The 25,503-nt window shown below is 43.3% G+C and overlaps 2 protein-coding genes, 2 non-coding genes and 1 pseudogene across 4 annotated transcripts; 4 read left to right on the forward strand and 1 right to left on the reverse strand.

The window, feature by feature from the left end:
- Positions 1-1,420: 1,420 nt before the first annotated feature.
- Positions 1,421-8,859, forward strand: LOC111962778 (solute carrier family 25 member 3). The gene is given in 10 exon segments (XM_070443232.1): positions 1,421-1,531; positions 1,895-2,058; positions 4,847-4,974; positions 5,534-5,713; positions 6,160-6,341; positions 7,450-7,622; positions 7,901-8,018; positions 8,644-8,684; positions 8,687-8,758; positions 8,761-8,859. Coding segments are annotated over 9 exon segments (1,083 nt in total). The 5' UTR covers positions 1,421-1,531; positions 1,895-1,910; the 3' UTR covers positions 8,802-8,859.
- LOC111962858 (small nucleolar RNA SNORA53) lies at positions 6,608-6,847 on the forward strand. The gene has a single exon (XR_002877151.1). It is a non-coding gene; the product is annotated as a small nucleolar RNA SNORA53 (small nucleolar RNA).
- Positions 8,264-8,498, forward strand: LOC111962859 (small nucleolar RNA SNORA53). The gene has a single exon (XR_002877152.1). It is a non-coding gene; the product is annotated as a small nucleolar RNA SNORA53 (small nucleolar RNA).
- A 2,736-nt stretch (positions 8,860-11,595) lies between the features above and the next one.
- LOC111962781 (L-lactate dehydrogenase B-A chain-like) lies at positions 11,596-16,881 on the forward strand (annotated as a pseudogene).
- Positions 16,882-21,518: 4,637 nt separating this feature from the next.
- LOC111962782 (vesicle transport protein GOT1B) lies at positions 21,519-25,475 on the reverse strand. The gene is made up of 5 exons (XM_023986095.2): positions 25,279-25,475; positions 24,838-24,929; positions 23,297-23,475; positions 22,913-22,994; positions 21,519-22,621 (listed from the first exon to the last, which is right to left on the reverse strand). The coding sequence occupies exons 1-5, from the start codon at positions 25,301-25,303 to the stop codon at positions 22,583-22,585; spliced, it is 417 nt and encodes a 138-aa protein (XP_023841863.1). The 5' UTR covers positions 25,304-25,475; the 3' UTR covers positions 21,519-22,582.
- Between the last annotated feature and the right edge of the window lie 28 nt (positions 25,476-25,503).

A 25,503-nucleotide genomic window follows, 5' to 3' on the forward strand; every position in this document is an offset into this window, starting at 1 on the left:
TTGACTTTAATCAGGCAGCTAGCTTCCCAACGATGGACAGATATGATAGGGATTGTGGGGGTAAGGATTTTGAATCTGTTTTTATTTAAAATACTATCAAGAAATAAATGTGGTAATTCAATTGTCTCCCCGTGGTTTTCTTTATTGAGACGGAGTGTGTACTCTGTTCGATGGACAGCTACTGTATTGATATCTGTAAGTGACGATTATGAGAACCCTTGTCTTGCCTGAGACTTGAAGATTTGTGTTGGCTCACTGAGGTAATGCCTAGGATTTAGTTCAGTGGGTTAACAGTCTTGTGGTAGGCGCTGTGCAGACGCCCACAGTCGAACCCAGTTGGTCACATGCATAAAAACACCTCAGAAGGATGCTCTTGTTTGAGAATATTTCAACAAAAACTGAAAACATTCATGCATGGTAAGATGAGCGTCCAACTYAAAGGTGAAAGAAGAGTGTTGAGTGGCATCCTTCAACTTGAATCAAATCAAATTTTATTGGTCACATACACATGGTTAGCAGATGTTATTGTGAGTGTAATGAAATGCTTGTGCTTCTATTCCGACAGTGCAGCAATATCTAACAAGTAATATCTAATAATTCCACAACAAATACCTAATTTACACAAATCTAAGGAATGGAATAACAATATATGGATGAGCAATGTCAGAGCGGCAGCATAGGCTAAGGTGCAATAGTATAGAATACAGTATATACATATGAGATATGTAAACATTATTAAAGTGGCATTATTAAAAGTGGCCGATGATTCAAGTCTGTCTGTAGGCAGTAACCTTTCTGTGCTAGTGATGTTTGTTTTTAACAGTGATGGCCTTGAATAGAAGCTGTTTTTCAGTCTCTCGGTCCCAGCTTTGATGCACCTGTACTGTACTGACCTCGCCTTCTAGATGGTAACGGGGTGAACAGGCAGTGGTTCGGTTGGTTGTTGTCCTTAATTATCCTTTTGGCCTTCCTGTGACATTGGGTGCTGTAGGTGTCCTGGAGGGCAGGTAGTTTGCCCCCAGTGATGCGTTGTGCAGACCGCACTACCCTCTGGAGAGCCCTGCGGTTGTGGGCAGTGCAGTTGCCGTACCAGGCAGTGATAGTGATACAGCCCGATAGGATGCTCTCAATTGTGCATCTGTAAAAGTTTGTGAGGGTTTAGGTGACAAGCCAAATTTCTTCAGCCTCCTGAGTTGCTGTTGCCCCTTCTTCACTACACTGTTTGAATGTGTGCCTGTCACAAAGGAAAGGGACAAATCAATGAATGAACAACACAAAAAATGACACAAATTGCCACCTGGGGCAGTCAGCGACCTTCATATTGTATGCAGAAAAGCCTGGTGTAGGTAGGAGGCCACAGAGCGCAAGAGGGCATCCCAAAGACACCAAAAGTGCGGAACTGACGTATCCTCTAACCTCAGGTGACGTAGTCTCTTGCACAGTTAGGACGGACACTTGCCAGACACATCGGTCTCTACGATTCGCCGGTGGTGAAGGACGGCGGCGCCATTTTGCGACTGAACGCGTGGAAGTAAAGAACATATAAAGATAACTTTTTGTGAATTTATACTTTACGTAGTAACACATTTGTTGATGTGGGATACATTTCTCAATACAAGAATATTGGTTGCTCCAGCAAGGATAATCTAAAAAATGTTGGCCGGCTAGCTAACCTAGCAACTAGCTAACACTCAGGCTAGCCAGCAGGCTTTTGTGTACTAACGACGTTAGCTAGATAGCTCTCTTGCTTTAAAGTAACAAGTACATGTTGAAACAACTTACATGACATGTAATTTCAGGCCAAGTTGGCCAACTATCTAACTAAATACATTTGTTTCATCCATTGTTTTTGGTAAAGCTAGCTAACCACGTTGTCTTTATCTGTTCCCCACAGCCACCCTTAAGGAACAATGTACCCCAACGTGTTAACACAGTTGGCGCGATCGAACCCGTTCAGCGCTCCCCTTTTCACTTTACAGAAAGTCGAGGAGCCATCACAAAGTCTTGCTGCCGATCATGGACCAAGAAAACGCACATTGGCTGCCGCTGCAGTGGCCGGTAAGAAGAGTGGTGTATGTTACTTAATATTAGCCAACTAACGCTAGCTAGTTTGCTAGCAAAGTCCTCAACGAATTAGCTAGCTAAAATAGGTTTGATAGCTAATATTACCACTTGTGTTTTTACTAGTCCATAGCGTTATGGGTTTATGAACGAAAGCCAATTGAACCGTCTCTTATCTCTCTTTACTTATCAGTGAGTACATCAATGACTATGTTTGAACTACACCAATAAAGTTTAAATCGTCTGGGCCCAGTTTTTCTAAAATTATCTATCCGGATTTCGGCTATAGGATTAAATGCACATACATAGAATGAATAGAACAGACTAATCATTGACATGAATATGAACTAACGTTCTATTTCTATTCGTGTAATACTATCCAATAGCCGAAGTACAGATAACTTTTGGAAAACTGATCGCTGAATATCAGGCATCAGACATTTTTTAAATTTGCGTTTGGCTTCTGTACAGTCGCTTTGCACTTCCTTTTAGGCAAGGCCTTGCAGTCATGCATGGAGGACACTGTGAAGGGCAAAGTTTTGCAATAAGTAGGCCAGAAGCTATGACAACTTATTAGTAGAAGTCTGCAGAAAAATCGAGCTAGCTTGAGAATTGTTAAATAGGAATGCAGCTAATACCAAGGCCCAATCCCCTTTTTATGACGACTAAAGCTACAAGGCAAATCATATTGATAGACCTAAATTGTCWCATGTTGTCTATAGCCCTGGCACAGGTAGCTAGCTAATTACAAAGTAAACACTAACAGCCTAGGACTGATTTTGTTGCAAATACGTGGAATAATACACGGGGGCCTAATGTCATGGTTGAGTTGAAAGAATACTGTCATGAAGACGTGTGTGTGTATAGGGGCTTGCACATGGTGTGTCCTGATCTCCTTGCCATGTGAGTTTGGAAGTCTACCAATTTACTAAAGGTCTCATTATGCCCTTGTCCTGGGCTGTGCTACTAAAGGTCTCATAATGGCCTGTCCTAGGCTGTGCTACTAAAGTCTCATTATGGCCTTGTTCTGGCTGTGCTTACTAAAGGTCTCATTATGCCCTTGTCCTGGGCTGTGCTACTAAAGGTCTCATAATGGCCTTGTCCCTAGGCTGTGCTACTAAAGGTCTCATTATGCCCTTGTCCTGGGCTGTGCTACTAAAGGTCTCATTATGGCCTTGTCCTGGGCTGTGCTACTAAAGGTCTCATTATGGCCTTGTCCTAGGCTGTGCTACTTGCTTTGACAGTTTCCTCCATTGAGTCTTATCAGTTAGTGATTTAATGGGAACCGTTGGGCTTCGTTATACTTGAGCCCCTATCAAATAGATTAGACGGATAGGCTACCGTTCACAACCCTCCGTTTACGTACTATGTAAGATACGGTGCCCTTTAACTACATGTACCCATATATAAATGGAATAATCAGCCGTAACACCGTCATGAAGGTGATCTTTTTTGCCACCGTTGCTAGACTGTCGAGCTCAGGTATCGGCTTGAATAGAATGTGAGGCACCAGTTAATGACTCAGTACTAGAAAAAATGTATGGTCTTCACTCTCGGAGTTGAACTGAACATTTGTATTCAGGTCTGCACCAACTACCCAACTAAAGAGTAGGTCTAATACTGCAGTGTACATATAAAAAAAATGTCCCCCCCCCTCTTACATCTGTGAAAGAACCCCAATTCACTGTCTTTTCCTCAGAGGGAGACAGTTGTGAGTTTGGCTCATCGCATTATTTCATCATGTGTGGCATCGGTGGAATCCTGAGCTGTGGTACCACACACACAGCACTGGTGCCCCTTGACCTGGTCAAGTGCAGGTTGCAGGTCTGTGGCCCCCGACCACGGGTTGCATGGCATGTATATTGTGTTGTGGATTCCACTAAGACATTGACTTCCCAGTTAACAGTATTTTTCTGAAACAAGACTACATCCCAAATAGCTTTTATTTTCAGGAACGGTGTGTTTCCACTAATATGCAGTGGGGGGGGGAGAAGCAGCCAGTTATCATTTTATTTGCATGCTTGAACTAGAGATGTATTGTTGAGGCCCTGGGAGCTAAAATGAGAAAGTAAGTCACGTGAACTGGGAAGCTTTAACAGAATGCGAAGCTGGCATTCTTTAACTTTATGGTATGAMCCCTAAATGGTCCTGGCAGGCCCTTGCCCTTTCTCTGTGCCGCTAACAGCAATTTGATACTGTACCCACATTCGTTCAACATCAGCGACCTTTAGCCTAGCAAAARCTGCAGTCAAATTCCTAGCCAGGACAGGACATCCTCCTTGTTAAACTGGACTGCCTTGGAGTTGGGCCTATAATACTTGCAGAACAAGTTTTCAAAATGACGACTGGTGTCCTTGGCCAGTATTCACGAAGCGTAGGAGTGCTGATCTGGGATACGTTTTGACCTTTCGATCATAATGAATAAGATTACATTGATAAGAGGGGACCTGATCCTAGATCAGCACTCCAACTCTTGACACTCAATGAATAATGACCCTGGTATGGGAATAGAGGAATCACCCAAACACACCTTGCTTTTATTATTGAGGATTTGTTTTGTGGTATTACTTAACAATAAAAACATGAATGACTGTCAGTGTCGGGGAGGGAATATTCTCCACTGTGCTAGAGGGCATAATCAAGAGAAAAGCCTAGAGAGCGTATTATGATAATCCATTGCTAACGTTGTGGTGTGAGACACTTGGCATGGCTTCGAAGTGATGTTGACTAACAGCATGGTGTGTGTTGTCTGTCTCTATTCTGGATTGTGTTCGGTCTGCTCTAGATTCTGACGTTAGCTGTGAGTTTGGCTCTAAGAAATACTATGCCTTGTGCGGCTTCGGCGGCATCCTCAGCTGCGGGATCACACACACGGCGCTCGTTCCCCTTGACCTGGTCAAGTGCCGTCTGCAGGTCTGTATATCCGCTTGTTGTGTGGGGTGCGCCCCAAATGGTGCCCTATTCCCTATATAGTGCACTACTTTTGGCCAGGGTCCCATAGGGTTTGTGTCAAAGTAGTGCACAATGTAGATAATAGGTTACCATTTGGGACGCACTTCTAGTCTGTGATCAATGTGCTCTGCTGCGCTGGAAGAATGGATACATTGCAGCGTTGAAGGTCAATTCCATTTCAATCCAGGAAGTAAATTGAAATTCCTTATTTTTTATGATTTGAAATGGCATTGACCCCAACTTTAATAAATGTATAATAAATACATTGAGTGTGTTTTGGCCCTGTAGTATTGAGTGCATTTCTGTAGTATTGCATTTCTGTAGTATTGCATTTCTGTAGTATTGAGTGCATTTCTGTAGTATTGAGTGCATTTCTGTAGTATTGAGTGCATTGCTGTAGTATTGAGTGCATTGCTGTAGTATTGAGTGCATTGCCCTTACAGGAACCCTGCAGCACTATTTCCCTACTTTACTTTTTTTTTTTTATCAGTTCAGTTTCTAATGTAGGTTCTGTCTCCAGGTGGACCCAGACAAGTACAAGAGCATCTTCAAGGGTTTCTCCATCACCGTTAAAGAGGATGGCATGAGAGGGCTGGCTAAGGGCTGGGCACCGACCTTCATCGGTTACTCCATGCAGGGTCTCTGCAAGTTTGGCTTCTATGAGGTGTTCAAGATCACCTACAGCGACATGATCGGAGAGGTCAGTACTGTAGTAGTGCTCATCAGTGAGACTAAGTCCACGTCCCAAATGGCACTCTTTGAACAAAAGTAGTGCTCTATACAGGGAGTAGGGGGACTTAGCCAATATGTTGATTCCTGTATCCTTGACTCCTCAACTGTATTGGACCTTCTTCGCAAGGAGAGCGAATGCAAGGAATCAAGTAAAGTTGAATTGCGAAAGACCCAAAGAATAAGGTCGTCCTCCTCCCATTTTTATAATAATCCATCGGCTCTTTCTCAATTAATCTTTCCTTGATTCTTTGCATCCTCTCGCCTGCTTTTCAAAACGCATTGAATTATGTCTTGAAGTARGGAATCTTGGCGCTTCTGTTCCAATGCAGGTGAGATGTGAGGAGTCGTGGAAAGACTTAATTGAGATTGTGATTTTGCTCTTCACCTCCTACCCTGCCTGTCTGGTAAATGCAGGAAAACACCTACCTGTGGAGGACCTCTCTCTACCTGGCTGCGTCTGCTAGTGCAGAGTTCTTCGCTGACATCGCCCTGGCCCCAATGGAGGCGTGTAAAGTGCGTATTCAGACCCAGCCCGGCTACGCTAACACCCTCAGACAGTGTGCCCCTAAGATGTTCGCAGAGGAGGGACTCTGGGCGTGAGTATCCCTACTGAATCAGCCGGTCACATTTTGCTACCTCCGTCTTAGCCCTATCCCTTTTGATGTTTTGTTATTCTGAAGGGTCTGGGTTGGTATGGTCAGTGAAGTGCTGGTGCTCTCAGATCTGCAACCATCGAAAGGGCTAGGGCCAAGGGTCAGGGAACACATTGGGACCAGCTGAATTAATATGGCCTTGTTTTGTAATGACTAGAATAAACTTGGCCCAGAATAAACTCCTCAATGACGAGGATGTTTCAAAGTCCAACACGCTCCTTAGATCCACCTCTGGGGGGCACTCCTGGTCTGTTGAGTCTGCTTTCTCTCTCTCTCTGAGTGTTGACTGCAGCTCCTGCCCAGACGCTCCCAGCAGCTTTCTGGCTGTACAGTTGGAGGTGCTTGAGTCATTGGCGTGTGAGAACAGTCTACCTGCTCCTCAGCCCACTCCCTGCACTGGCACCCTCGCTGGAAAATGACCAGTGCAGACAGGCTGGGGAGCGGACAACTTTTCCTTTACACAGGTCATAGACTATTTGGTTCCTGTTTCCTATACCCAGTTTAAGCCTACTCCTGGTCTTAAATACATGATCATGGAATAATCTATTAAAACAGTTGTTTAGTCCAGAATTAGATTAAAGGTCCAACGTAGCCGTTTTTATCTCAATATCAAAAAACCTTAAGTGTGATTGCTTTCATTTAAAATGGTCAAAAATAAAATAGCTTTTTTAGCAACGAGCAATTTCTCAAGCAAGAATTTAGCTAGGACTATCTGGGAGTGGTCTGAGTTGAGAGGAGAAAACTAGCTGTTATTGGCAGAGTTTGGAACTTTCTTATTGGTTTATTAACTAATTTACCGACTGGTTATGTCACCAGGCCGGTCAAAACCCCATCCCACCAAACAGGCTGAAATTTCAGGTGGTCTTTTCAAACAGCTCTTACACTAAAATGTCATTATTTTCACACTATTTCAACCTCAGTTTGGAAATGTATATAAAACAAGAGGACAGTCACGTTTTTGACTGCACTGGGCCTTTTAATCCTGGCGAGGTAAAGGTCAATAACATGGAACAAGTCACTCACGCTCTGCCCCTTTGCTGCTGCTCTATAGTTTCTACAAGGGTTTAGTCCCTCTGTGGATGAGGCAGATCCCCTATACCATGATGAAGTTTTCCTGCTTTGAGAGGACCGTGGAGCTGCTGTACAAAAATGTGGTGCCTAAACCCCGTGCTGAGTGCTCCAAGGGTGAACAGCTGGTCGTCACCTTCGTGGCCGGATACATTGGTGAGTCCACAGTTCTGAAGAGAAGSGTATTGAAGTTGGTAGATGTTTGTTTTGGTTAGACTTCCAACCACAAATGGGTATACTGGGTATTAAATCATTTAAAGATGAGTTTTACAACTGATTTCCGTTGGTATGAGATGTAGCCTGTAACTTTACTCCTAAGCCATAACTCATCCAAAATTTGTTTTTTTTTCTTAATCGATTTAAGAATTTCAACTTATCTGATGTTTTCTATGTTGTCCTGATCACATCTCTGATGGTTGTTCTGTCCCCTGCAGCTGGTGTGTTCTGTGCCATCGTCTCCCACCCTGCTGACTCCGTGGTGTCTGTGCTGAACAAGGAGAGCGGCAGCACCGCCATCGGAGTGCTCAAGAAGCTCGGGCCCAAGGGTGAGGAGTAGCACTGCATTCCTCTGTCAGAACCCTCCCTACCCCCATATCCTTTTCACTCTACTGAGACATACCAAATTGTACTGTGTTGACGCTGGTATTTCCCTTTCACCTTGTTCTGTCCAGCAACTTCTATTAACTGTGGCAGATGTGTAACCAGGCCAGCTCAGTACCGCTTGGTTTGGCTCGGTAGTGTGACTCGGCCAGTAGGATCTTTCAGATGGAAATGTATTGTGTAGTAAAGAGGTTTCCAACACGCTCCTTAGATCCACCTCTGGGGGGCGCTCCTGGTCTGTTGAGTCTGCTTTCTCTCTCTCTGAGTGTTGACTGCAGCTCCAGCCCAGACGCTCCCAGCAGCTTTCGCTTACAGTTGGAGGTGCTTGAGTCATTGGCGTGTGAGAACAGTCTACCTGCTCCTCAGCCCACTCCCTGCACTGGCACCCTCGCTGAAAAATGACCAGTGCAGACAGGCTGGGGAGCGGACATAATTCAAATATCGCTTACATCATCTGAGTACCACCATCAGACATTTTGATTGGTTGATATTTTTGATGTATATGCTGTACATAAAGTATTACATTTTGACTTGAGTGTAAACTGTTGTGTTGCTTTTCTTCCTTCTATCTCCTCAGGTGTGTGAAGGGTCTGGTGGCCCGTATCATCATGATCGGTACCTGACCGCCCTGCAGTGGTTCATCTACGACTCTGTCAAGGTCTACTTCCGCCTGCCCCGTCCCCCTCCCCCAGAGAGCCCGAGTCCCTCAAGAAGAAGCTGGGGATCACAGAGTAAAGAAACAAAAAGGGCGGCCTTATCAACAAATATCTATTCAAATGGCGGCCTTATCACAGCAATATAAGATGCGCGGCCTTCAAACAACACATCCTTAAGTTAACATCCACACTGCACACCGCTATCTGCCTGGTGTAGTCATAGCTGTCCTGTTCTGTCTGTAGACCACCTACCCTGTCTGAGCTACTTCAGCATATTACATTCAGAAGCGAAATATCGCTATGTGAACGGACATGCAGCTACGACGTGTAGAATAAAGAATCATGTTGACTCTTATTAGTAAGAGTTTCTATATGCGACTTCCAAACTTTTTCGTACTGAACATGGCCCTGGTCAGCATGAGTTGGGGTCCATTTTCAATTAGATTCCAGAAGTAAACTGAAATTTCACTTCTAAATTATAATTTCTTAATTGGAATTCAGTTTTTGGATTTGTTTGAATGGAACTGAAACCCAACCCTACTGGTCAAGAGGGAGGAGGGTTCGCTCTGGCGGGAATAGAGAGAAGACAATAACACATGCCATCGGGTTAATGTTCTAATAAATAAATGAAACATGTGAAACATTTATGTCCTTGTTCTTCACGGTGTGTGTTGTGTTTGTGTGACTGATGTTGGATTGTAGTTCAAGGGATGTTTTAATGCCCCTTTTAAACAGATCATTGCTTGTTCTGTTATTGGTTTGTAGTTTAGTTATGAGGATTTTTGCACTAAAGTTATGGAACATTCTATGAATTTTGTCTGATCTTGCATTATTACTAGAATACACATACATCCTACAGGTGAAGAAGCCTGGTGTGGAGGTCCTGGGCTGGTGGGGTTCAAAGTAGACTGCGGTTGGGAGGCCGGTTGGATGTACTGCCAAATTCTCTAAAATGACATTGGAGGTGGGCTTATGGTAGAGAAACCAAAGCGACTAATACGCCTCGCTCACAATGATTAGTGTCATATCACAAAACAGTATGCAGCATCATCTGGATGTGTGCAAGAAATGTTCAACATTCACCTTATGCTACCATTTCTGTCAAGTACAGTTTGACACAAATGTTTGATAAATCCAATGTACTGTACTCACTGCAACTGCCTCTGTACTGCAAATGCAGCGTTCCATTGGAAATTAATGTACTTCTAGTGTACCAAAATGCAAAGGACCTGTCGGTGTGATCGTAAACCACAAGGGATAAAAAATAAAAAAAAAGTATTTAACCTTTAACAAGGCAAGTCAGTTAAGAACAAATTCTTATTTACAATATCGGCCTACCAAAAGGCAAAAAGCCTGCGGGTGCTGGGATTAAAAATACATTACATTTAAATATTGGACAAAACACGCATCACGACGGAGACAACACTACATAAAGAGAGACCTAAGACAACACAGCAACACGGTAGCAGCACAAAACGGTATAAACATTGGGCACAGACATCACAAAGGGCAAGAAGGTAGAAACAATACATCACGTAAAGCAGCCACAACTGTCAGAAAGAGTCCATGATTGAGTCTTTGAATGAAGAGATGGAGATATAACTGTCCAGTTTGAGTGTTTGTTGCAGCTCGTTACAGTCGCTAGTTGCAGCGAACCGTAAAGACGAGCGACACAGGGATGTGTGTGCTTTGGGGGCTTTTAACAGAATGTGACTGCCAGAACGGGTGTTGTATGTGGAGGATACACAGTGTAGATCGCCATCTGAGGTGCACCAGATGGAGCCTGTGTCATTACAGACATTTGGCATCCGATTAGTAAACCTAGAGCGTTGTCCGGTCGGAGTAAAGCAGGAGGAGGAGCCGATTCTAGAGCTTTGTGCTGCTGTCACTGTCACATTCTGTGGTACACACTCGTTTTGGGCCTGCGTCACATGCTCCGACTCTAGTGCTGCAGCTCATCTACAGTATTCCTCCTGACCTGACTGGATAGAGGATACGGTCGTTGTGTGRGGTCCTGTGGTTGCAGGGAGAACGCACCTTAGCTCTCTTCTGGTCTAGTCAGACATGTTGATTACATGGTGGTATTTATATCTTACAGCTCGGGGCATCCTCCAACAAAGCAAGTATTTGTTTGTTATTGTTTGTGCCTAAAGTAGTTAAGGGTTTCCTGCTAGGATCGACAAGCTCTGCACGGTGATATGGTGWTTCTGTTGATTGAATGGTTGGTTGTGTGTGTGTTTAAGAATCGGGTGTAGGTGGTAGTAGGCGAAAGTCATGCAGGACTAAAGACTAGAATCAAATGTCTAAAACCTTAATCTCTAATCTCTGGGCAGTGCTGTCAGCCTGCCATTTTAAAGCGACGCAGGTTATTTTCTGAGTGCATCAATTATTTAATGAAACCCAAATGAATCCTAGCTGGGTCAGGAAAAGTGTTTGTCCTACTTGTGTCTGATGGTTCACTATTGTGTCTCTTTGGACATGTAAAAGACTTACATTTTATGTGTCTGACCAGGTACATTCTCTCTCCCCCCTTTCTCTCCCTCTACCCCCTTTCTCTCTCCCTCTACCTCCCTTTTCTCCCTCTACCCTCCCTCCTCTCACTCCCCTCTTTCCTTCCTATGTCTGCCCTCTCCTTGCATCTCTCTCTTCCTCCTCCTCTCTCCCCTCTTTTCCTTTCCTATGTCTGCCCTCCCCTTGCATCTCTCTCTTCCTCCTCCTCTCTCCCCCTCTTTTCCTTTCCTATGTCTGCCCTCCCCTTGCTTCTCTCTTCCTCCCTCCTCTCTCCCCCCTCTTTTCTCCTATGTCTCTCCTTGCATCTCTCTCTCCTCCTCCCTCTCCCCCCTCTTTTCCCATCCCTCCCTCCAGCTTTGAACATGGCCTCTATCCTTCAGAAGCTCATGACCCCCTGGTCATGGGAACCCAGACAGCCCCAGGAACAAGGTGACGTGGTGGGGTCGGCCAGGTGGCATGGCCTGTGCTGTCAGCATCCTGCTGAGGGTAAGACCCGACCTGCTCTCTGTTTGTTGACTGACTCGTGTCAAGACATTGCTACAGTATTATGTCTGTCTAACCCCCACTGGTGTACAGTATAACCTGTCTAGTCTAACCCCCACCTGTGTTACAGTTTAACCTGTCTAGTCTAACCCCCACCCTGTGTTACAGTATAACCTGTCTAGTCTAACCCCCACCCTGTGTTACAGTATAACCTGTCTAGTCTAACCCCACCCTGTGTTACAGTATAACCTGTCTAGTCTAACCCACCCTGGGTTACAGTATAACCTGTCTAGTCTAACCCCCACCTTGTTACAGTATAACCTGTCTAGTCTAACCCCCACCCTGTGTTACAGTTTAACCTGTCTAGTCTAACCCCCACCCTGTGTTACAGTATTAACCTGTCTAGTCTAACCCCCACCTCTGTGTTACAGTATAACCTGTCTAGTCTAACCCCCACCCTGTGTTACAGTTAACCTGTCTAGTCTAAACCCCCACCCTTGTTACAGTATAACGCTGTCTAGTCTAACCCCACCCTGTGTTACAGTATAACCTGTTAGTCTAACCCCCACCGTGTGTACAGTATATACCTGTCTAGTCTAAACCCCACCCTGGGTTACAGTTATAACCTGTCTAGTCTAATCCCCCCCCCACCCTGTGTTACAGTATAACCTGTCTTGTCTAACCCCCACCCTGTGTTACAGTATAACCTGTCTAGTCTAACCCCCACCCTGTGTTACAGTATAACCTGTTACTACTCATCTCTCAGTAGTCTGTATTACACAAACATTCCCTCTTTATTAGTGTCATAACAAGGTTGTTGCTATGCTTTTGTGCTGTGTAATTGTTCATGTAGGAACACCTCGTTCATTGTGTGTTCAACTAATTTATAAAACATTGGTTTTTAGAAGCATACATACAAATGATATGTAATCAATAATATTACCATTTACTTATATGAATGACCTGTATTGGGGCTATCTCTCTGCAGGAGCTAGCTGATGAGCTGGCCTTGGTGGACGTGATGGAAGACAAGCTGAAGGGAGAGATTATGGATCTGCAGCACGGCAGCCTCTTCCTTAAAACATCCAAGATAGTCGCAGGCAAAGGTGAGTCTATAGCAATGGGACACTAGGTAACCAGAGAGCCAAGATGGCCACCCTCTACGTGTCAAATGTCTTTGTGATATTCAGTACCCTTACTGACTGAGGGGACCACGATATAAATAAGTGTTTTGACTTTTTAGTATAATTCTCAATTTTATTGGTCACGTTGTCTTTTGATATGTTATACATGTCCTAATAAACTGAACTTGTTCATTTGTCTCCCGCGGCCAGACTACTCTGTGACGGCTAACTCTCGCATCGTCGTGGTAACGGCGGGCGTACGTCAACAGGAAGGAGAGAGCAGGTTGAATCTGGTTCAGAGGAATGTCAACATCTTTAAACACATCGTCCCTCAGATCATCAAACACTCCCCCAACTGCATCATCATTGTGGTTTCCAACCCAGGTACTCACTACACACACACACACATACTAGTGTTAGTGACTCCAATTATTTGTTAAAGCAGTGTAGTCTAAGCCCAGAAGTCTCTCCCTGGCCATAGTTGATGTGCTGACCTATGTGACCTGGAAGTTGAGTGGCCTGCCCAAGCACCGCGTCATCGGCAGTGGCACCAACCTGGACTCCGCCCGATTCCGTTACCTGATGGCAGACAAACTGGGCATCCACACTACCAGCTTCAACGGATGGATCCTGGGAGAACACGGAGACACCAGCGGTAAGTGTCCGGTGTGTGTGTGTGGTGTGAGCGTGTGGTGCAAAATTTAGAACAAATTAAAGAACACACACTCAGGAAGTCAAGACAAGTGTGTGTTTTTATTCCATTCAAATATGCTTTAGAATTCTTCTACTATAAATAGTAGCAACCCCCTCCTTTAGGGTTACTGTGATAAAGGTGAGGCGTGAGAGCCCTGCTAATCTATCTGGGCCTTAAGGAGTTAAGTGTTAATTAGGTTAACTGTGTGTGTGTGTGTGTGTGTGTGTGTGTTTTAGTGCCTGTGTGGAGCGGTGCTAACGTAGCAGGCGTTAACCTGCAGACGCTGAACCCTGACATCGGTACTGATGCTGACCAGGAGAACTGGAAGGAGACGCACAAGCAGGTGGTCGACAGGTAATGTCGGCCTACACGGTCTTATTCAAGCAACCTGTTATCTCTATTGCCGTTGGTGTAAATCGATGTCATTTGAAGTTGACATTTCTGTAGTTCTGCTCTCTCACTGTTCTGGAGTTGTGTGTATGTTGTGCTCAAGGTCACAACTGCAATCTGGTTGCCTGCTCACTTCCACAATCATTTTTACTGTCACCCCTGGGATTCGAACCGGCAACCCACCGGTTACTCCCCTACTTCTCGAACTGCAAGGCTACTGAGATTTAAAAATGTGACTGTGAGTTTCAGTGCCTATGAAGTGATCACGCTGAAGGGCTATACTAACTGGGCCATTGGCCTGAGTGTGGCTGACCTGACAGAGAGTCTGATCAGGAACATGAACAGAATCCACCCTGTCTCCACCATGGTCAAGGTAAGGAGGACACACACAGTACTGTATATGTAAGTGTGTGTGTGTGAGAGTGTAGAATGTGTGTCAGTGTGTAGACACTTATCTAATGTACAAGCACACACCTACACCCACATATTACAGCATACCCATAATGCACAACACACATACTACCGTTCAGAAGTTTGGGGTCACTTAGAAATGCCCTTGTTTTTGAAAGGAAAGCAAATGTTTTGTCCATTAAAATAACATCAAATTGATCAGAAATACAGTGTAGACATTGTTAATGTTGTAATTGACTATTGTAGCTGGAACGGCAATTTTTTTTTGTGTCTAGTTTGAGAAAGACGCCTCACAAGTCTTCAACTTCAACTGGCAGCAAAACACCAGTCTCAACATCAACAGTGAAGAGACAACTCTGGGATGCGGGCCTTCTAGGCAGAGTTCCTCTATCCAGTGTCTGTTCTTCTGCCCATCTTAATCTTTTCTTTTGATTGGCCAGTCTGAGATATGGCTTTTTCTTTGCAACTCTGCCTAGAAGGCCCGCATCTTGGAGTCGCTTCTTCACTGATGACGTTGAGACTGGTGTTTGCTGCCAGTTGAAGTTGAAGACTTGTGAGGCGTCTTTCTCAAACTAGACACTCTAATGTACTTGTCCTCTTGCTCAGTTGTGCACCGTGGCCTCCCACTCCTCTTTCTATTCTGGTTAGAGCCAGTTTGCGCTGTTCTGTGAAGGGAGTAGTACACAGCGTTGTACGAGATCTTCAGTTTCTTGGCAATTTCTCACATGGAATAGCCTTCATTTATCAGAACAAGAATGGACTGACGAGTTTCAGAAGAAAGTTCTTTGTTTCTGGCCATTTTGAGCCTGTAATCAAACCCACAAATGCTGATGCTCCAGATACTCAACTCTGGAGAGAAACCGTATCGGTGCAAATTCTGTGGTAGATGCTTTAGAAATAATCCGCTACTTAAAAGTCACCTGAGGAACCGTCACAAATTTCATGAAAGTGCCTGATTCTCAGAAGATGACTTAAAGGACAAGTTAACTTTTTTACAACCAAATCTCTATTTTTGATGTAAAGAAGGCCCGTTTTATTGCTTCTTTATTTAGCACAACAGTTTTCTGCTGTGCTAACATAATTGCAAAATGGTTTTCTAATGATCAATTAGCCTTTTAAAATTATAAACTTGGATTAGCTAACACAACGTGCCATTGGAACACAGGAGTGATGGTTGCTGATTATGGGCCTCTGTACGCCTATGTAGATATTCCATTAAAAATCTGCTTGTTCCAGCTACAATAGTAATTTACAACATTAACAATGTCTACACTGTATTTCTGATCAATTTGATGTTATTTTAATGGACAAAAAATTTGCTTTTCTTTCAAAAACAAGGACATTTCTAAGTGACCCCAAACTGAACAGTCGTGTGTGTGTTACATACAGTAGATATAAATACATCCACACAAATAACTACACACACACACATACCTACACTGCTCTAAAGTGTCCGTGCTGTTGATCTTCAGGGCATGTACGGTGTCAAGGACGAGGTGTACCTGAGTCTGCCGTGCGTCCTGAACGCTGGGGGCGTGGCCAGCGTGATCAACATGACCCTGACGGATAATGAGATCGGCCAATTAAAACAGAGTGCTGACACACTGTGGGGCATACAGAAGGACCTGACGGATGTGTAACAGAACAACAGGGGGCGCCACACTCCACTCACCACCAGGTTGCGTCCCAATAATATCTCMTTTGTCCTGAAGTGTGGACTCCTTCACAATTTTCGAATCTACAAAATGTATCTAATCTTATAATCTAGATTCACACAATCCAAAAGCATTGGATCGCTGGAGGCATGGGCCAGTGCGAGTTTACATCAGTAATTTCCTTTCAAATCAATGAAGGGAAGGGAACTAGTGCACACCTTTTGGAGGAAGGATCGATAATTGGGACAGAGCCCCACTCTCTTGATCACCTACAACTCAACGTATGCCACTTAGCAGACAGTCGCTTTTATCCAAAACGACTTTCAGTACAGAGAATGCATATATTTTCAATGTGTATTTGTTCCCTGCGGTAATTCCCTTCATTCATTTTAAATGTTTGAATTCACTACTGTAAGTCGTTCTGGATAAGAGTGTCTGCTAAATGACGTAAATGTAAAATGTAATTGAACCTGATACTTTTCCATTGCTATCACTGCACTACRCTCTTAACTGGGCTACACAGTAAARAAATTACTCAACTTCCAAAAATACACTGTCAGTGTCACTGCTCCCATTTTACACTCTAGTACTGTTCTTAGCTTCCCTGTCATCTGGGGGGGGGTTACCATAGAAATAGGATCTAGTCGTTCTATTTCTATGTTGGTCTCATGGGCACTTGGTGTATGGGTTACTTTGTACATGACTGCTTTACTGGAAAAGGGGCCAATTACAGCGTCTTTGGGTTGGTGAACAGCACTATTAAAAATAACATTTATTCAGGTGTGGGATCAGCAAATGCCTCAGTCGTTTGTCCTTGTCAGAATGAAGGGAAATACAATCTGTCAGTCATGTTGTTTGATGTGTAAATGAATAAAGCAAGATTATTTATTGGTCCTGCCTCATTTCTTTAGTTTTCAGGGACAGAATCATTTTTAATCAATGGTAATTTATTTGTTTCAGATTTATAAACATGTCTTCTGTAAAAGAAAATCGGGAGTCCCATATGGTGGCGCACAATTGGCCCAGCGTCGTCCGGGTTTGGCCGGGGGCGGGGTCTACTTAGCTCATCGCGCTCTAGTGACTCCTTGTGGTGGGCTGGGTGCCTGCAGGTTGACTTCGGTTGTCAGTTGAACGGTGTTTCCTCCCGACTCATTGGTGCGGCTGGCTTCCTGGTTAAGCGGGCAGGTGTTAAGAAGCGCAGTTTGGCAGGTCATGTTTCGGAGGACGCATGACTCAACCTTCGCCTCCCGAGCCCAATGGGGAGTTGCAGCRATGAGACAAGATCAAAAAAGGGGGATTGTGGCMTACAATCAGCAGTTGAAACAATAACAAAGCATTATCCCCACCACTGTTTCACTAAAAAGCTGAGAGATGGGGCTAGAGAAATGTAATTACTCTCAACTTCATAGACCGCTATGGATGCAAGAACTGACCATCCATTATATCAAATTACAGTTTGAATCATGTTTTGAGGCTATACAGTGTTTGTTTACAAACATTGGAGTAAAAAAAGTGTATATTTTGGGTTCTGATTGGATATGACAGTTGAACTATACTYTTCGAGAGTCAATGGGAGTACAATATCATGAATTTGAAAGGGTTTGGCCCTTTAAGGCATGCATTAACACTTGTTAACACTGACCTTTTATAAGGGGTGTTTTCAGTTATGCTCAGATTGGGCCCCAAGCCTAGGGTGGAGTGTCACTGTACTGTTTTCTATTAGACAGATTGTGCCTCTAGGTGCAACCTAGAAAAGGTTAAATAAAAAATCTGTATGAGGCAGTGTGGTGCCAGGACAACAACCTCTCAATGTGAGCAAGACAAAAGAGCTGATGGTGGACTATAGGAAAAGGAGGGCCGAACAGGCCCCCCATTAATATCGATGGGACTGAAGTGGAGCGGGTTGAGAGTTTCAAGTTCCTTAGTGTCCTTATCACCAACAAACTATCATGGTCCAAACACACCAAGACAGTCGTGAAGAGGGCACAACAACACCTTTTCCCCCTCAGGAGACTGAAAAGATTCGRCATGGGTCCCCAGATCCTCAAATAGTTCTACAGCTGCACCATTGAGAGCATCCTGACCAGTTTCATCACCACCTGGTATGGCAACTGCTTGGCATCCGACCGTAGGGCGCTACAGAGGGTAATGCGAATGGTCCAGTACATCACTGGGGCTAAGCTTCCTGCCATCCAGGACCTAKATACTAGGCGGTGTCAGAGGAAGGCCCAAAAAATTGTCAAAGACTGCCAGTCACCCAAGTCATAGACTGTTCTCTCTGCTACCGCACGGCAAGCGGTACCGGAGCGCCAAGTCTAGGACCAAAAGGCTCCTTAAAAAGCTTCTACCTCCAAGCAATAAGACTGCTGAACAACGAATCAAATGGCCACCGGACTATTTACATTGACCCCCCCCCCCCCCCCCCCCCCCCCCCTCCCCCCCCCCCCCCCCCCCCCCCTTTGTTTTTGCACTGCTGCTTCTCGCTGTTTATTATCTATGCATAGTCACTTTACAAATTACCTAGACTATCCGGTACCCCAGCACATTGACTCGGTACCGGTACCTCCTGTATATAGCCTCCTATTGTTATGTACATTTATTGTGTTACTTTTTTATTGATTTGATTTTAGTTTATTTTGTAAATATTTTATCAACTCTTTCTTGAACTGCATTGTTGGTTAAGGGCTTGTAAGCATTTCACTGTAACCCTAACCTGTTGCATGTGACAAATACACTTTGATTTGATGGATGGTGTTCAGAGTGGTGTGATGGCAGTGTCCAAAATGGTACCCTATTCAGGGGTCAAAAAAGTGTATTTTATAGGTAATAGGGAGCCATTTTGGCCACAGGCCATGTTAAGTATGGTGGTATGTCAGTTGAGTTAGACTACTTTTGTTTTTTATCACCTCAGAGTTTATGAATGAAAGTCCAGCACAGAACAAAGCAAAATAGTTGTTCAGGAAAACAGCTCAAGTGACATTGGAGAGCTTTAAACATTTAAAATAAAATATTTGATTTACTGCATTAATAATATAATTATAATAGTTTTATTCAATGAAATACCAAATTGGTATTACATTAACAGTACATTATATTTCACAACATGAAAAATGTATCGTTTAACATTGTAGTTGATATTCCACATTGGTTGGTCTTGAAAATATAAATCATTTTCCCCTGGCTGCAAAGAAAAAAAATCTACTGCATGTCATTATGTGAAACTGGGACAAGCTAAAGAGAGATGATGCCACCTGTGACCTTTTCAGCCAAATCAGCKTTCTCCCTGCGGGTCACTGTCAAGACACCACACATATCAAACACTAGAATGWATAGACACATACAATATACAAACACATATTCAGCTGATTTGATATTGTGAGAAAAAGTAGCTATGGAGGGAGATATATACAGGAGAGAGAATCATGCTCATGTAAAGTGTAAAGGAGAGAGGATCCTTATATTGATAGGTGCTTATTGATAGGTGATTGGACCATATTGCTGTCCTGACAGTGCATTTCGAAATGTAATGAGAACTTTTGGTTGTCAGGGAAATTGTACGGGAGTAAAAAGTACACATTGTCTTTAGGAATGTAGTGGAGTAAAAGTTGTCAAAAATATWAATAGTAATGGAAGTACAGATACCCCAAAAAACTACTAAAGTAGTACTTCAAAGTATTTTTACTTAGTTACTTTACACCACTGAATGTAATAACATATATACATACAAATTACACATTCACATAATGTAACAAATGCATAAATAGTTGTATTGCCGAACGACTATTTGGGCAACCATAGACGTTACACAATCACTTTACTCAAGAAAAAAGAAGGATCTTTGTGTGCCTTTTTAAGTAGATCATGGCCTGAGAAGAACAGTTTCTCCGCTGAAATCAAGGACAAAAGGTATGTTACTGTAACTTATTTTCAATACCCATTCAAACTCAACCAAAATTCTAGTTTTGAGCAGTCTGTAGGCTGTGCCTAAAATGCTGTTACCTTGGGGCACGCTCCGAGAAGGAGACACCAATGTCACCAAGAGTAGCGCGAGGGAGTCGTTGAGGTGTGAACACTTTGTAACAAGAAAATGTTTTTGTCTTTATATCATTCATTATTTTGTGAGGAAAATATTTGTAGGCTACTGTAAAAGCACCCTGAYATACCAATATGGGTGCATACATTTTTTTGGGGGGGAACATGTCCCCACAAAACAGAATAAGAATACAATTGCTACATTTCAGCCACCAGTTGTCAATGAAAAGTACTTTTATTCAAAATGAATTTTTTAGCCCAGAAGAGAGCTCAGATTCTGATAGAGTATATCAAAGCACATCAGTATCAAGCCAAATAGTCTACTCACTTTCATTTCTATAGGAGGTTTTTATTCAGTTGCTCTCCACTAAATATGGTAGTTGCATCTATAACAAATAACCGTTGGCTTCTTAACCGTCTTCACTGGTCCCTCATTAGCTTCTTAACTGTCTTCCCCGGTCCCTCATTAGCTTCTTAACTGTCTTCACTGGTCCCTCATTAGCTTCTTAACTGTCTTCACTGGTCCCTCATTAGCTTCTTAACTGTCTTCACTGGTCCTTCATTAGCTTCTTAACTGTCTTCACTGGTCCTTCATTAGCTTCTTAACTGTCTTCACTGGTCCTCATTAGCTTCTTAACTGTCTTCACTGGTTCCTCATTAGCTTCTTAACTGTCTTCACTGGTCCCTCATTAGTTCTTAACTGTCTCACTGGTCCCTCATTAGCTTCTTAACTGTCTTCACTGGTCCCTCATTAGCTTCTTAACTGTCTTCCCTGGTCCCTCATTAGCTTCTTAACTGTCCACTGGTCCCTCATTAGTTCTTAACTGTCTTCACTGGTCCTTCATTAGCTTCTTAACTGTCTTCACTGTTCCCTCATTAGCTTCTTAACTGTCTTCACTGGTCCTTCATTAGCTTCTTAACTGTCTTGACTGTCCCTGGTCCCTCATTAGCTTCTTAACGTCTTGACTGTCCCTGGTCCCTCATTAGCTGTGAACTGGGTATTATTATAACCCATTGTGCTTCTAACTGTGAACTGTCATTACTTCTGAGACAGAAAGTTCATCCACAGGTTGGAGATATCCGATTCAGATTTAAACGCTTTTAATAGTTTGGTTTTTTTGGAGGGGGGGGACTCTTCCCTGCGTTATGGACAGTATCCATGCAGTTATGGGGAGCATTAACATTTGATCTTTGAACTTTCATTAGGGCATACATAGAAAACAGAGTATGTATAACCTGTGTTCACTGGATTATCCCGTTTATTGTTCCTAATTATACATGTTACGAATGAAAGGGGGATACCTAGTCAGTTGTACAACTGAATGCATTCAACTGAAATGTGTCTTCCGCATTTAACCCAACCCCTCTGAAWCAGAGAGGTGCGGCGGSYTGCCATAATCGACAATCCAATTTAAAGCAGAATTTACGGTTATTTTAATCTACATTACTGTCATCTGAATTTCATGTGTCATTAAAACAAATTTGTCTGACAAACAGAATTTTAAAAACATACTTTATTTCAAGCATGTATTTACAAAAGATACTGTACATTGAGTAAAACATCTCTCTGACAACAAGCCTCTTAATACATTAAATAGAAAGTGACTTGTAAAGCCAAGCTGTGAGACCAGCAGTATCTGGGCTGTAGAGACACATTTGTAGTATTGGAGGCATTTGTTTTAGCTCGCGCAGTGTCCCGGGTGGGTGGAGATTTCCTGTAGGACCAATGGAATAGACTCAAATTTGAAAATTCAGCTCACACGGTGCTCTGGGCGCGCTAAAACAAATGTACCCGTTGTGCGCTCAGGGCTATTTATCTACAACAGCTCCGGATACCATTCATGGGCAGGTGTAGCAGGTGTGTATTCAGTGACGCTGAACATTCTGAACAGTGCAGATAGAAATAGAATAAGCAGAGCTGACGTAATTYTCTGACAATCATATCTGTTCTACTCTATACATTTCTATCTGAGCGTTYTGTAACGCTACAGCCTCCAGAATAGGCCCCAGGTGTAAAACAAGCTGTGTTCTCAACAGCCGTACAAAATCTTCAGAAACGCTTCTTCATCATCAAGGTAACCCAAAAACTATTTTCTTCGTGACGCTACAGGCACAACATTCCAATCTAGAACATATCTATCAATGTAGAAGGCATCTGTAACAGATTCCAGACTCCTCCATAGAGATGTCCATTCCAGTGGTTGGTCCAGTCACATGTCAATCATCATCATCAGTCGATCAGGAACGGACAGTAACACAAAAAGGGCCCAATTCACCCATTGGGCTTCGAAATAAAGTAGTCCTTTAGTAACAATGTCCATCAATGGCAACCGGCTTACGAAGCCGTTTCCTTATTGTCAAAATAAACTTTACGATGCCAGTCGTATTCATACACCTGCCCAAAATAACRTTATATTTCTTTGAACAGAAAGAGGTTTTTGATTCACAGCTTTGACCTTTAACTTGTGTTGACCAATAGTAGTTGACCAGTAGGGAACAAAGTCCCCATTATAAATAGAKTTAAGCGATGTAATATCCTCCAATCCAAAGGTTGTCACTGTTATACCATATTGTTGCTGTCGCTGACTTTGTCCACCAACTGAAGAAGAGAGAATTTGATTATCAGTAAACCACAATCTTACCAATTCAGGGGCTGGTTTCCCGGTCACAGATTAAGCCTAGTCGTAGACTAAAAATCAAGCCCAACGGAGAATCTCCATTTAAGCACTTTTTAGTCAAGGACTAGGCTTAATGTGCATCTGGAACCCCCCCCCCCCCCCACCCACGAAAACAGGCACAGTGATGAAAAAAAGCAAGGAGACAAAACCAGCTGACTGGCAATTCTATGAACTTTGCCACATTACACACAGCAAATAAACGTGATACTTACTCCACTAATCCCTGGGAGGTTGAGTATGGACCCGAGGACAGGCACCCTCCTGATGAAGCCTACTGCCACTGGGAAAAAGCCCCTGGAAAAGAGAAGAGAGTGGCATAGAGAGGTGAGAGACTGAGGAGGACTATCATTTAGGGTGAAATTCAAAAGTATTTTTCTTGATTCATCACATCCTTGATACATCACACACCACACCTTCCCAAAATATCAGAGGGAAGCAAATGGGAGAGCACTGGAGGGGAATATATAAGGTTGTTTCTCCTCCAAAGCTCTCATCGCTTCCCTCTGATATTTTGATTAGACAAGGAGAGAGGAAGCAAGGAAAAAAACTTGAGATTAGCCCATTTTTTGACCAACWTTCATCTCAGACCAACTCACCTGAATAAGAGGAAGAAGCCATAGATCTCCAGCACCACKCCAATGATGGGCCAGCCAATCAGAACCACGACCACACCCCCCAGGAAGAAACTGGTGGCTTTAAATTTGTGTCTCTGGAAGAAGAATTTGAAGGTACGCTCCAAGCCGATGACAAAGGCTAGGCCTGCTACAAACAATATCTGACACACAAACACAGGGAAAATAAATGAACAGAGGATTGGCAGTACTAGCCTGGCTGCATCCAAACTGATTTATACTGAACTMAAATATAAATTCAACATGCTACAATTTCAAAGATTTTACCGAGTTACAGTTCATATATGGAAATCAGTCAATTGAAAAACATTCATTTGGCCCTAATCTATGGATTTCACATGACTGGGAATACAGATATGTATATGTTGGTCACAGATCCCTTGGATCAGAAAACCAGTCAGTATCTGGTGTGACCACCATTTATTTGCCTCATGCAGCGCAACACCTCTTCGCATAGAGTTGACCAGAGTTGATTGTGTTGTCAGTAGCTTATGCCTACCCATACCATAACCCCACCGTCACCATGGGGCCCTATGTTCACRACGTTGACATCAGCAAACCGCTCGCCCACACGACACCATACACATGGTCTGCGGGTGTGAGGCCAGTTGKACTTACGGCCAAATTCTCTAAAACAACATTGTAGGTGGGTTATAGTCGAGAAATTAACATTATATTCTCTGGAAACAGCTCTGGTGGACATCCCTGCAGTCAGCATGCAAATTGCACACACCCTCAAAACTTGAGACATCTGTGGCATGTGACAAAACTGCACATTTTAGAGTGGCATTTTATTGTCCCCAGCACAAGGTGCACCTGTGTAATGATCATGCTGTTTAATCAGCGTCTTGATATGTCACAACTGTCAGGTGGACGGACGGATTATCTTGGCAAAATATAAATGCTCACTAACAGGGATATAAACACATTTTTGCCAAACATTTGAGAGAAATAAGCTTTATGTGCATATGGAACATTTCCTGGATATTTTATTTCAGCTCATGAAACCTGGGACCGACACTTTACACTTTACATTCATATTTTTGTTCAGTGTAGCTACAGTTCACTGTTATTTCACTTCAGGTGAAAGGTAGTGGTGAGGTAGTGAAATCATTTTGGATGCAAAGTTAATGCAGTACAGTATGTCATATCACTTAATTTAGCTATACAAATTGCTGGAGGTCACATACCAATAATACCAGCTAGACAGGTCCTGACACGATGGTTTGATCAGAAACCCTGATAATACTGTCGCTAAGGAAGTGTCGCCATGCATTACAACAGAGAATCATCAAAGGCCTCCACAACAATAGCTGAAAGTGTTTCTTCCAGAGAGTAAGGAGTATAGCAGCAGAAATACGTCATTATTGTTACTTTACCATAAAGAAGGTTGGTGCACATACACACAGAGGGGCATCTATGGCATACCATTATGATTATGTAGGCTTGGCCTGTAACTCACATTTCATACCATTATGATTATGTAGGCTTGGGCTGTAACTCACATTTCCAATGGCAAGAAGAACTTTGTCAAAAAACAGGACCATACCGAAGAAGAGGAAGAACACGCCGAAGCCTGTCAACCCCATCCCGATCTCTGTGGAGCCAAAATAGATGTCAATACGTAGTGAACTTACGCTTTCCATTGACATTGATTGACACCTTCATTCATCCATTCATTCATTCATTCATTCATYCATYCATYCATTCATTCATTCATATGGCACTCAGTCTGCAGATCAGGGAACTCATGAGTRCGAACTACAGTACAGATTCTTCTAACTAGCGATGCCTAGCTGCAATGATATGACTAGCATTGAAACTCATAAAATAGGGCGATAGGCCCAACTGGTCCCATTCATTAAATTATGGCTAGCTAGAAGAAGTAGTACACAAAGCGAAGAAACAAGCTTAAAACATTTCATTTAGAAATTAAATGGTCTTACTTTGTGAATCCGTTAGAGAGATCATTTTGGCTGCAGTGTAGCARTTGGCCAATAACTACTGCTCATTCAATAATCGTTAGATAGCTAACTAGCAGTCTCTGTTGTGTGAAGCTTGTTGACAGCAGAGGAGAGAAGCTGGCGCCACGTCTTCTGGAACCACGCACGTACGCTCAAATGATACGTTCGCAGGAATCAGTTATGCGCAGTGCTGCGTAGATGCAATTT

The sequence above is a fragment of the Salvelinus sp. IW2-2015 genome, linkage group LG4q.1:29 (assembly GCF_002910315.2).
Source record: "Salvelinus sp. IW2-2015 linkage group LG4q.1:29, ASM291031v2, whole genome shotgun sequence".
NCBI classification, from domain to species: domain Eukaryota; kingdom Metazoa; phylum Chordata; class Actinopteri; order Salmoniformes; family Salmonidae; genus Salvelinus; species Salvelinus sp. IW2-2015.